The sequence below is a fragment of the Rhinopithecus bieti genome, unplaced genomic scaffold, assembly GCF_001698545.2.
Source record: "Rhinopithecus bieti isolate Rb0 unplaced genomic scaffold, ASM169854v2 scaffold_20175, whole genome shotgun sequence".
Lineage (NCBI taxonomy): Eukaryota > Metazoa > Chordata > Mammalia > Primates > Cercopithecidae > Rhinopithecus > Rhinopithecus bieti.
Genome location: NW_016809984.1, coordinates 1,852,004 through 1,865,097, shown reverse-complemented (window position 1 = coordinate 1,865,097; position 13,094 = coordinate 1,852,004). Strand labels below are relative to the sequence as shown.

General features: G+C 45.4%; 2 gene segments (V, D, J or C); both read right to left on the bottom strand.

Annotated features, from left to right (window-relative positions):
- LOC108541477 (T-cell receptor beta chain V region CTL-L17-like) overlaps nucleotides 1-533 on the bottom strand; it is a 2,679-nt gene extending 2,146 nt beyond the window's left edge. Inside the window, 2 exon segments of the V gene segment in view lie at nucleotides 43-368; nucleotides 458-533. Coding sequence covers nucleotides 43-368; nucleotides 458-506 — 375 coding nt within the window.
- A 1,597-nt stretch (nucleotides 534-2,130) lies between these two features.
- Nucleotides 2,131-9,914, bottom strand: LOC108541476 (T-cell receptor beta chain V region CTL-F3-like). The segment is given in 5 exon segments: nucleotides 2,131-2,191; nucleotides 7,582-7,679; nucleotides 8,428-8,804; nucleotides 8,915-9,072; nucleotides 9,874-9,914. Coding segments are annotated over 5 exon segments (735 nt in total).
- Between the last annotated feature and the right edge of the window lie 3,180 nt (nucleotides 9,915-13,094).

Sequence of the window (13,094 nt, the reverse complement as noted above, 5' to 3'; positions counted from 1 at the left end):
GCTGGCGGCTGGGAGGGAGGCAGATCTATGAGGGTTTTGAACAGGCTGGAGGTGTCTTTGCAAGGCTGTGGCTTCACTGCTGGCACAGAAGTACATGGCTGAGTCCTCCAGCTTTGTGGACTTGATCTTCAGAGTGAAATTTGATCCATCAGGCCTTCCAACTGAGAATCGATCATCGAATATTTCAGACTTCTCTGAGATCTCATCATTATAGAAGTAAACCAGAAACTCGACTTTCTGCCCCAAGATTTGTCTGTACCAATAGAAGTATAAGTGATTAGAGATGGGGACACACCGCAAGATCACTTCCTGTCCCATCCGTGTGACCTGATGGCTGGGAGTCTGGGTGACTTCAGGTTCTGTGTGTCCTGTGGGAAAAGAAGAAGATTAAGAGAATGGTTTAGAATTGTCTTAGGTAAGTTCAAAGCAAGAATTTCCTAGAGTCCTAAGCATCGACCTGCTTTCAAGAGACTAAAAATTGCCCAGCATAGGAGCCAGGTATCCATGGCAGAATCACAACAGGAATGAGGCCTCTCCTAGCTCAGGCATCTGGTCCTGTGGAGGAAAGGAGGGGCATTTTGAGCTCCCATGACCCCACAGGCAAGGTGTGGCAGAATTACTGGTGTCTCTGGCAGCACCCACCATCCCTGGAGCGCCCTCTATAGGAGAGAGGAGGGAGATTTGTATTGGTGCAGAAACCTGACAGTGCAGGGCTCTTCTCAGGGATCTGATGGTGTGTGCAGGACTGAGGGCCGTTAATTTTAAGAGCAGTGCTGGAAAATATGGGGCTCAGCTAGGTAACCCTGAGTACAAAGTCCGGCTCAGAAATTCCAGGAGGTCGCCTTCTCTTATTACCTGCTGTGAGCAACAATTCAGGTGCAAGAGACTCCATGGCTGATGATGGATGCCGAGAAAACTTGGTATTAGGATTAAAGAGACAGAAGGAAAAACAATCAAGTTTGAAAGTTTTAAATCCTGAGTGGAAGAGAGAAGCCAACAAGAAGTTGAAACTCTGAACATGCCCCAGGGAGAGTGAACTAGAGAACAACGATGCAAACGCCATGGGGAACCACTGTCCTCAGGGTCAGGCACTGATACGGCCACCTGAGGAAGGCATTGGGTATTCTGTATTTTTTAAAAAAAGAAAAGGACCTGCCAGGTGCGGTGGTTCACGCCTGTAATCCCAGCACTTTGGGAGCCTGACAGGGGCAAATCAAGAAATTAAGAGTTTGAGATCATCCTGGCCAACATGGTAAAACCACGTCTCCACTAAAAATACAAAAATTAGCTGGTTGTGGTGGCGGGCGCCTGTCATTCCAGCTACCCGGGAGGCTGAGGCAGGAGAATCGCTTGAACCTGGGAGGTGGAGGCGGCAGTGAACCGAGATCACGTCACTGCACTACTCCAGCCTGGTGACAGAGTGAGACTCCATCTAAAAACAAACAAACAAACAAAAAACAGAAGAAAAGGTCTGAGCAGATTTTGAGCTGGGATGATGGCTGAGATCCAGGGTCTAACTTGGGTGGAAAGATAAGTAAAAAAGGTTCATATTGGAAGGCAGATTGGTGTGGCCAGAGTGTTAAATGCTACACACAAGATTTCCTGAGGCAAAAACGAACTGGAAGATACTTGGAACAACTTAAACTTGACAGCATCTGTCCTGCATTCAAGTTCAGGCACAGTCTCGTTCAAGACAAAGTTGGGACATGGGCTACAGGTGTCTGGGCAATGTAGCATTGTCACATCCAATAAAGGACAGTACTATGGTCTGAGATTTCTGCCGAAGCCCTCCAGAATGCTCAACTGAGTGTTGAGGCTCAGCTGGACATGTTGCCCCCATGGGTTCCTCACTAGACCCAGGAGATTTGTGCACAGGGAGGCAGTGACTCTGCAGGGCTGTGCCTTGGCTGCTGGTACAGAGATACACAGCTGAGTCTTCTGGCTGCAGCGTGACCACATGAAGGTGTACACAAGAGCTGTCGGCATTCAGATGTGAAGTGACTTGGCACAGTCTCGTTTTGAATGAGTTCCTTATAGTTGTAGTAAAACATGAACTCCGGGGATTTCTTAGCTTTCTGTCTGTACCAGTATATAGAATCATGTCCCAGATGCTCACGTTTCATCGTCCTTTTACTCCTCATTGCTGTGACCAGGTATTTTGGTGTCTGGGTAATTCCAGTATCTGTGGGGCCTGTGAAAATAAGAAGCCAAATTCAGACGAAGCCTAGGACAGCATCTTCTGAGGCAGTTCCATGAAAAAAGCAAAAAATGCAAGGACAGAAATGTCCCACCTGTATCCAGGACTCACCTGAGACAATGGACCACACCACAGTGGAGGCTGCAGCCCATGGCAGGGTCACACGGGCAGAGGCGTGGGGACCCTGAGTCTCCCTGCTTGGCATTCTGGTCTTGTGGGTGTGCTTCCCTGGCCCTGAGACAGGGGCTGCTTGGAAAGTCTCTGCTCCTGTTGGTGTCACTGTTAGTGTCTACAGCTCACACTTCCCCTTTCCCTTCCACCTTTGCGCCTGCACCTCAAGAGGTGGGTTTAGACTAGCTTGTCAGGGCCAGGTGTGCACGGCAGCTTCCTCAGACAGTTGGTTTTTTCTTAGCCACTGCCCATTCTCCCCATAATGAATAACTGGGTCCCCCCTTCCTCTTTCTACTTGTACTGGCCTTCCTCCCCAACATACAGACCCCTTCCCTTTGGGCAGGTGCATTCCCCATGCCTGTCTTGGACCTAGGACGAGCACACTCCGGCTCCCCTCTCTCATTTCTGTGAACTCCAGGAGGCCTCCTCACCCGGCTCAGCTGAGCCCATTCGTAGGGCCAGCTGTGCATCATTTTAAGACCCAGTAATGTGACGCCAACTAGGGAGGAAGCACCCTTCAGTGGGTGCTGAGGGGGCACGAGAGGAATACTCTGTAACCCCTACCCCCGGGGAGCATCTCACCTAGTTAGGATGACAGACCTGAACACAGACTCGAATAACAGGAGGCCCTCCAAGCATGAGCAGAGGGACTGCAGAGACGAGGCTACGCAGGTCCAGTTGGAATGGACTTTAGTGTCTTCATGTTGTCCACACATGATCTCTTAACTAGCACAAGGAGCAGACCCTGATGCCAGAGCATTTGATTCCTTCCTTAGTCCTTTCCTCCCTCCTGCCTCTCTTCTCCTCCCTCCACTTGACTCAGGAATGTCACTAAAGTCACAGCTCCTCCTGGAGGTGAAAGAGGCACATGGCCCTCTTCTCAGCCATCTGCCCCCAGTCCTCCAGATACAGCATTGGGAGCATAGATACACAAAGGGATTCCACAGGGAATACACAAAGCAAGAAGGCATTTGAAACACCAAAGTAAAGGCTTAGCAACTCTAACACCTACTGGTGAAATGCCCAACAGCCTCCATATACACACTTAAGATATCAAAATAATATTATTCAATAGGTATTTATGGAGTGCATAACTATACGTCAGGCACTGTTTGAGGACCAGGAATAGAGCAGTGAATAAAACCAACTCTCATGGGCACATGGGCCATTTTAATTTGTTCAAAAAGCTTTTGTGAATAATGTTCTCGTTCTCAAAGTGCTTCAGGGAATACAGGAGCTATAAGACATGTTTGATGGGAGCTGGGCGCGGTGGCTCATGCCTGTAATCCTAGCACTTTGGGAGGCAGAGGTGGGTGGAATATGAGGTCAGGAGTTTCAGACCAGCCTAGCCAATATAGTGAAACCTCATCTCTACTAAAAATACAAAAAAATTAGCTGGTGAGGGTGGCGTGCACCTGAAGTCCCAGCTACTCAGGAGGCTGAGGCAGGAGAATCACTTGAATTTGGGAGGCGGAGCTTGCAGTGAGCCAAGATCGCGCCACTGCACTCCAGCCTGGGCGACAGAGCAAGACTCTATCTCAAAAAACAAAACAAAACAAAACAAAACAAAACAAACAAAACACGTTTGACATGTTTACAGATAACATCTAATTTGGAAAGTTTTACAGGGTATGCTTTAGGAAGGTTAAAGTAATTGGTGTTTAGGTGCCTAAATCATTTTATCTACCAACTTTCTCATTTTCTCATCCTTGAAATCTGGATGTGGGGAGAGACTGAAATAATTTTCTCCAACTCTACCCAGCTCTGAAACAATGAAAGCCAAGCAGGATAGACTTCACCAGGCTGCTGTGCCAGAAGTTTACATGGTTCACAGCCCCTATCAAAATACTTTACAGAGTGCAGGGGCTTAATACGTATTTGCTTAATTGGTCGATGAATAGATGGGTGGAATGGAAAACAGTAAAATCCACAGGTAAAAGGTAGGTCTAAGCACTTAAAAATTGCGTTTCTAATGTGCTATAGTTGGCATTGGTATATTTGTATCTGTACCTGTACAGAAATCAGGTCATAGTCTCAGTATGTAAGGCTGGAATGTAACTGATAAAAATAATTTTCATTTCAAAGCCTTTATTTATAAATAATAATGTTTAAATGTTGATGAAGCATTGTCAAAAGGAGATATGGAAATAGAGGGATTGCTAATTCTTAAATTCTCCTTCCTGTCAGGGTTCCCATCATTCTTTGAGCATTTCCTTACTTGATGGCACAAGGGGTTCTAGGCTTTTCCTGCCTGTCTTGATATCTACTGTTTGTCCAAAAGTTCTGGTTCCTTCTAGTGGACAATGGTATTTAGAAAACAGAATATGGACACTAGATCTTTTGGGGTGCTTCCGGGGTGAACTACTCTTAGGCATCACAGTGGACAGAGCTGTACATACAAATGTATATTCACAGTACATATATATTTACAGGTATCTTTAATTCCTCTTTAGACATATTGAGAAGCGATGAGTTCACACTAGTTCCCATCCTATATTATGTTTATTGTTGTGTCAACTGTTCTCTCTTTCCATATTTGCAACTTCCTTATCCAACACTGAGAAGACTGGCTCTGTTATCCGTATAGATCTGCATATTTGATCAATCCTTTTGCATGTAACTACATGTATGCTGCGGCTGCCACCATCTCTCCCTTGTAAATGGCCTCATCCCTCCATTCAAGTTCTGACTTCCTGTGCCAGGGAGACCACCCAGGAGAGATGAAACTCTCCTCACCTCAGTCCAATTTCTAACACATCACAAAAGGGATGCCTTGCCCCACCCAGTGTCCTTTGCAATTAGCCGGGGCTTCCACAATCTGCAGGAGGCTGCTTTCCACACCCCATCTGGACTCACTCCACTTTTGCGGAGACACTTTCCACATGCTGCATGGTCTCTATCTCCTTCCAACAGGCCTCCCTTCTACACAGATACAAAGAAATGCACCACTTTGGTCCACTGTATATCATGTCACAGTGTCTTTATTGCATAACTTGAGGCACCTGACATGGGTGATGAGCAGGGAAGGCCTCAGGACCTTTCAGGAAATCTTCTTAGTGTATAGGGTGATGGTTGCAGCTAGTGAGTTTGCTTGTACTTGATCTGTCTGGGCTTCTCTGAGCCCTGTGTGGTTCTATGATTCTTCACCTTGGTCTTCAGGGAGCAATGCCAATTTCATCTTTCTAAAAATCCTAGGGTTTTCCTTCCATACTAACACACGTTCTTGTGAGTACTTGTCTCCCTTACTCAATTGGATCTTCCTAAGGTCACAGGCTGTATCTTAATCACTTTCTTTTTTCTCCTTCCTAATGCAACCACCCGCCTCACTTGCCAGCATTTGCAGAACACCTTAAAGGTGCAACAGCAGCTGCTCCAGATACCCCACCACATGCCTCTTTCCATTCTCTCCCTTGAAAGTGGGAGCTGGGGGTCCCCTTCCAATATTTTCAGGACCACAGACATTCTAATCACCTCTCATTCATCTTGCTAGGACCAAAAGCTTGAGAACCACAACCAGATGTTTTCTTCTCAGCATTTGAAGGCCTGCCTGAAGTCTCAGGTCCTCAAGGACCCATGCTCTGTTCTGCTTAGTGAACACCTCTGACTACAAATATATAGAAAGACTGATTGCGATGGGTACCATGTGAAAGGAAAAAATAGGGCACAAGCTATTCTCATCAGCATTCAAAGACTACGTAGAAAACCACTTGTCAGTTGGGGATTGACACAATGAGAGAAGGTTATTTTTTTGTTTTGTTTTTTGTTTTTTTTTTTTTTTTTTGAGACAGAGTCTCGCTTTGCCGCCCAGGCTGGAGTGCAGTGGCCGGATCCCAGCTCACTGCAAGCTCCACCTCCCGGGTTCACGCCATTCTCCTGCCTCAGCCTCCCGAGTAGCTGGGACTACAAGCGCCCGCCACCTCGCCCGGCTAGTTTTTTGTATTTTTTAGTAGAGACGGGGTTTCACCGTGTTAGCCAGGATGGTCTCGATCTCCTGACCTCGTGATCTGCCCGTCTCGGCCTCCCAAAGTGCTGGGATTACAGGCTTGAGCCACCGCGCCCGGCCGAGAGAAGGTTTTTTGAAGGAGAGGACTTCAAGGTAGATCTTAGAGCAATCTACCTAGTCCCATTCCAACTATTTTTTTCTGAGAAACTATTTCTGCTGGATTGTCTAGAAAGAAGCCAGCATCAACTTTGACTACTAGCACCTGGCATGCTATGTCCCAGGAACGGGGAGACACTTTTGAGATTTCCTTTCACAATTTGTGACTGCTACCTAAAGAGAAAAATGCTTATTTGCTGGGCTGGAATTTTCACTTATCCGACTCATCTTTAACTATTTTAGAACTCACAATCTTCTTTTGGCTTTGTTGACTACTTACCTTCTTACTATGCCTCTCCTGATCTCATGTTCCCAAGGTATAAGACTGAGAGCAAAAGATTCATAGCCCCGAGGAGAAGACTTTCGGGCTCGACAGAAGGAAGAATTTTCCAGAAGTAGGTACTATGGTTTCCTGTCCAGAATGGAGGCTGGAGGACTATTGGACTATTGGTGGGGTTGTTTCGGACAAGGCTTAAGTCCCCAGTGCAGCAAAGAAGAAGCTTAGCATTTATTCTAGGCCAGAGACAGTGTCATAAACTGGGGATTTTAACATACAATATTTTCTTCAGAAACTCATAATCTAGTTGAAGGAACAGATAAGGAAATCAAAGCCTGCAACAAAATTGAAAAGTTATAATAGCAACACACACAGCATTTTAAAAGGGCACCAAGAAGAACAGAAAGGGTTAGCATCTAACAAATTGGGGCATTATAAGGGTGGAAGTAGGGCAGGGCATTGGGAATAAAGAGAACAAAGTGGGAAACATATTCCTTCAAGTGTCAGTCTGGAGAGGAAATCCAGGGAGGAGCTGAGACCTGAAACCATCAAGGAGACTTCCAGCCGAGGGAAGGAGAGTGGATGAGTCAGGAAGCTTCTAGACCATGATCTACGGGCTCTGCAGCAAGGGGAGCAGACAGAGGCAGGTTTGCTGCCTTAAGGATTCAGAGAAGGTGTTGTGCACATTTGGAGCTTTGATCAGAGCTAGAATTCACAGTCTAGCTTTGAGTGCTAAAAGGAGAAATTATGGAATAGACAAGCAGGAATGTAGAATAAGAGAAGTGGTGAAAATAGATACATATTTCTCAAACCTATTTCTCAAAGGGTGAGTCTTACTGTCCTCTCCAGCTGGCTTCTGCAGTGGGATCCTTGCCTGGAAATTCGTTCTCTGATTTCACAATGCTCAGAGCTGCTTGACTCTGCATGACAAAAACCTATAATGAAGGGAACCCTTGGTCCCAAAGAAGAGTCATGGAAACCACTGAGCATGAAGTGTCAGGAGAACTCAGCTCCTCACAGGACGGTGTCTGGCCCAGTGCAGGGTGTGACTCTGTGGTGACACAGGTGATTGCTTGGAGGGTTCTTATGTAATCTTAAGCTAAACAATCTTTTTTAGAGGGTGTTTGCTTTATTTCATGATTTCTTTTTCTTTCTTTCTTTCTTTTTTTTTTTTTTTTTGAGATGGAATCTCGCTCTGTTTTCCAGGCTGGAGTAAAGTGGTGCAATCTTGGCTCACTGCAACCTCTGCTTTCCAGGCTCAAGCAATTCTCTGTCTCAGCCTCCTGAGTAGCTGGGACTACAGAGCTGGGATTACAGGCGCATGCCACCATGCCCAGCTAATTTTTTGTATTTTAAGTAGTGACGGGATTTCACCATATAGACCAGGCAGGTTTCAAACTCCTGACCTCATGATCCGCCCCTCTCGGCCTCCCAAAGTGCTGGGATCACAGGGGTGAGCCACCATGCCCGGCCTATTTCATGATTTAAAAAAGCATTTTTTAAAAGTAGATCTGAATATGTTTGTCATTTTTTCAAATCAGTTGACAGGGCAGAGTCACACTCAGGCAAAAGAAAACCCACACTCTAAATATGTGCACAGGATATAAAGTTGCCACATGGATGAATTAGCAGGTGCTATGACGTTCTGAAGCTTCTGTCGGGACTCTTGCAGGAAATGCTCACCCGAGCCCTGCATGGCCCCCACAGCTTCCTGGCAGGCCCTGAAGGTTTCTGCACAGGAACAAGGTGACTCTGCAAGGCTGTGTCTTGGCTGCTGGCGCAGAGATACAGGGCTGAGTCTTCTGGCTGCAGGGCTTGTAGGTGAAGGCTTAAGAGAGAGCTCTTGGAGCATTCAGGTGAGAAGCGACTGGGCACACTTTCATTAATAGAGAGTTGCTCATAGTTGTACATAAACATGATCTCTGGCGGCTTCTTAGCTTTCTGCTTGTACCAGTACATAGCCCTGTGTCCCATATGTTGTTCACATTTCAAAGACTTCTTATTTGTCATTCCCATGACCAGGTGCTTTGGTGTTTGGGTAACTCCAGTGTCTGTGGGGACTGTAGGGAAACAGGGACAAAATTCACGCAGCGCCCAGGAGGAGGGTTGTTTCTGCAGCCACAAGGAAAAGGCTTGGAGTTCAAGAACAGTCGATTTGAAGCCAACTCACCTGCTCCCAGGAGACAGAGAACCACACAGCAGAGTAGCCTGCAGCCCATGCTAGCCTCGGGTCTGAGATGAGGCCTCTGACTGGGGTCCTCTGGGCGATGGGCTGGGCTCTGGTCTCCTTGGACCTGATTGGTGGTTTTTCCTGTGATGTCACTGCTCCTGACAGTTTCCCCAGACCCAGGGGATGTTTCTTCCTAGCCTTTTTACATCCTTTCTAGGTCCTGATAGAAGGCAGATTTGAATAGTCTGGGCTGGAATGAATGGGCTGGGGAGAAAGGGCAGAGCCAGCTTTTTACTCCCCAAGGATAGTCCTCTGGCAGGGGCTCTTTGCTCTCAGCTGCTTCCTCATTATGTGGATCCTCCCTCTATCTCTGTCTCCCTGTCTTTCAGGATTCCTCTCAGCAACAGACCACTCCCATTCAAGGAATCTCCCTCTGTCCTGTGGGATCACACAAGACAGAACCATTCAAAGTGTCCCTTCCCTCAATGTCTAAGCACGGTGGAGCCCTTTTTGCCCGGCTTTGTGGAGGGAGGATGACTGCGTGACCACAGATGCAATGTGGACCAGCGCCCATCATTCAAGGGCATGACTGATGCCAACCAGCAACCAGGCACTGGGGAGGGAGCTGAGGGAGCACGAATGGGATGAGCCACCCTCTGTCCCTGAAGTGGAGGGCATGGGGCTTGGCTGGGCTTAGAGCTAACATACACAGGATACTGAAAAAGAACAACACAAGGTGTGTGGTGCAAAGGAAAGGGAAATCAGCTTGAAGCTGATGTTAGTGTGCTTGACCTGAGTACGGTCACGCTCTCATTAGAGGTACGCATGGCTCCCCGTGGGCAAGATCCCTCCTGGCCCATCTCTCCTCTTACTGTCTATCCCTTCCGCAGGTCCCTGCCTCAGAGGTTTCACGGGAGCACAGCTCCTCCCTGTGGCCAAAGCAGCATTTGGCCACTCACCAACCCAGTGTCAGCATCCAGACTGGATCCATATCCCACATCCCTGAGCAGCAGGGATGGGTTTCAAAGGTCAGGGGAGAATGAAGAGGAAGGACGTGTTGGCGACAATACAGAGAGTCAGCAGCCAGAACACCAGGTACCCACACACCTAGGACATTCTAAATTTTTACTCAACAGAAATTGTCTATGTCTGAGTCTGGGCACCATCCCAACACCTTATCTCTACAAAAATTGCCAAAAATTAGCCAGATGTAGTGGTGCATGTCTGTAGTCCCAGCTATTCAAGAGGCTGAAGTGGAAGGATTGCTTGAGCCATGGAAGTCAAGGCTGTAGTGAGTCTTGATTGCATCACTGCACTCAGGACAGAGTAAGACCCTGCACCCACCAAGCCCCTCAAAAGAAAAAAAAGAAACGAAAAGAAATGAAATGAAACAAAGAAAAGGAAAGAAAAGAAAAGAAAAGAAAATTGTCTGTGTCTGGATCCCTAGTAATGAGCAGAACAGACAGTACCCCAGCCCTCTGGAACTTGTGGGCTAGTCTGACTTGTTCAACAAATACTCCGTGAGCAAGCTAGGAGCAAGCACAAAATCACTAACATTTTCACCCCCAGAATTCTATTTGAGTAGGACAATTCAACATATTCAGAAAACAACTAAAGAATAAAAATGTATCTTACATAAAGTTTGATACATATAATCAGTATGTCATTGTTCAATCACTTCATATATGTGATACCATATTTCCTCACGTATTAAATCAGGAGAGCGGAAATGAGATGATCTCCAAAGCCCTTCCATTTCTCAAATGTTAGAAACCAAATTGGTCATCAGTTCTGTGGAGAGCTTTCCAACTAGAAACCAGCTGGATGACTTCCGATGGGTCTTCTCTACTTCACTGCATAAGCTATTTATGCTTTGTGACCATTTAGTTATTAGAATATCATCAATTTTCTTAAAATGTACTGTTATGCCCACATTGACTTTTCATTCTAGACCATTTGAAGATACAAATGAACACAAATAAACACAAAATGAGATGATTCATACTTTCTAAGTGATTTTTATTATCTATTGTTGTATTACATCAGTATTACCATTTTGTGATGGTAATTATAATTGTAGGACTGAGATTACGGTCGTAAATCTATATTATATGTAAATCTACACTGGGCCGTGGAAAGACACTTATGCATGATTTAAGTCAAGGGTTTATAATTTAGATTTGTTTTAACCTGGGGATGTGCTCGGTCAGGAGGAAAACTTTAGCATTCTTCTAATGTATAAATTTCATCAGATTTTCAATGTGGCCCAAATAACACACATAAAAAATGTAAAGGATGTAGATTAGAATTTAAGGGTGTTGAATATTCTCCCTCTCAACAGGTTACATATAGGATTGATCTCTAACCTGCTACAGTTGGAGATATTCTATTCACTAGATAAAAACCTAAAATTAGCCTTATTTTAAACACTAGTATCATTACCATTAAAATTGTTTCAATTGGTATCTTCTTCAGCAAGAAAATCCTTTGGCCCTTCTACAAAGAAGTAGAACAAATGCGAACAAATAAAATCGTGTTGTATGTTTGGCTCCCAGTAAGTAAACCAAATTGCCAGGGAAATAATAAAAAGCAATAGAATTTAAACTGAAAACTTGAATAATGGCGAAAGTGAAAGGTTTAATTGTCCTGAGGACAATAACTAACATAAGCATTTCCCACAACAAGGGGTGGTGACCAGAGAGTTCAAGTCATCTGAATTAGGGATGGACCTAAGAAGGAAAATGATCTCAGGACCGTGTGAATTGCAAGAAGAGTGAAAAGTGGAATGGTAAATATGAAGAGAAGCCAAGTAAATGTATTTATACAAAATATAAGTAGTATATGTGATTGAAGATAAGAGGACATAACTGACTCCAAGACAGCCGGGATTTAGGACACAGAGTACTAACAAGGAGCCCCAAGAACCTGTATAAGAAAATTTTTTTTATTTTTTGTATTTCTTTCTGGGTCAGATCCTAAGTTGTGCATGCATAGGGTGGCACTCCTGAAGGCCCAGCAGGGAACAAACTCTGGAAGGCTGAAGACATGGGTAAGGATGTCAGAAGATACTCAGGGCCGGAAGGCATTGGCATTCAGACCCAGTGAGAGTAGAGAGTCATGGTGGGAACAACATGATTCCCACTAAGACCCTGGAAAGGCATGCCCTAGCAATGATGACCACATGCTGGGGCTCCCTAAGAGGGAGGGCAAAGCTGAAGTAGACCCTAGCTAGCCATATATTCAACCCTCCCAGAATAAAACCCAATACTATTTCCAAGAAATAACATAATCCAGAGCCTCAAGCCTATGTTGTCCACAATGCTTCACATAAAATCTTTCTAATCTTTCATGTAGGATATTTAGAAGTCTCCTAATCCTTCATGCCACCCAAAAATCTATCTCCTTTCTGATCCATACTACTACCAGTGTTCCTGTACCAAAATATCAGTTTTATCATGTTGTTTCACATGGAGTAGGACCAATGACTCACCACTGCCTAGAGATTTGTGTCCAAAGTCCTTTCAGGTCTCCCAATATCCCCAGTCATCTGACTATTGCCTGCTCTTGAGGAGAGTTCAAGATGACCTTCATCAGAATTGGGAGAGACGCTTGCTGGTCACCCTTCTTGAAGAGAAGGAGCCTACAAGGCACAAGGCTGCCTCCACCAGCTTCTCCTCAACACTTTCCAGTTTACCTATTGCCATGGAATTTCATGCCTCTCCCAATATTTTTCTGTTAAATAAAGTACTTACTGATCATTAGAATTGTCTCTTGATCTTAGAAATATTTCCTTCCCCTTCGTTGTGCTCATCAACCATTTTTAGCAATCATATTTTTTTCATAATGTTATATAAAATATGAACACATGTGTACAGCATAGAAAGACAAGAAATAGCTTCCTCCACCAGTTCAGATCTTCAGTGCATGGGACAGGCTCCGTTTTTGTTTGTGGAGCCCTAATACTTCAGTGGCTTTGTTGTGAAGCCCTGCTCTAGCTGAGAAACAATTCTGTGAGACTTTCGTGTGTGTAAAATAGAGGATTTCTCCACTGGGTGCACTAGCCGGCTATACTACGGACTGAAACTCCATCAGAGGCCATCAGGGAGTGGAGACTGGAGCCTTGGGTGCAGGTGCACACACTGGCCCACAGCTTCCTGGCTGAGCTGGGAGGTTTGTGCAC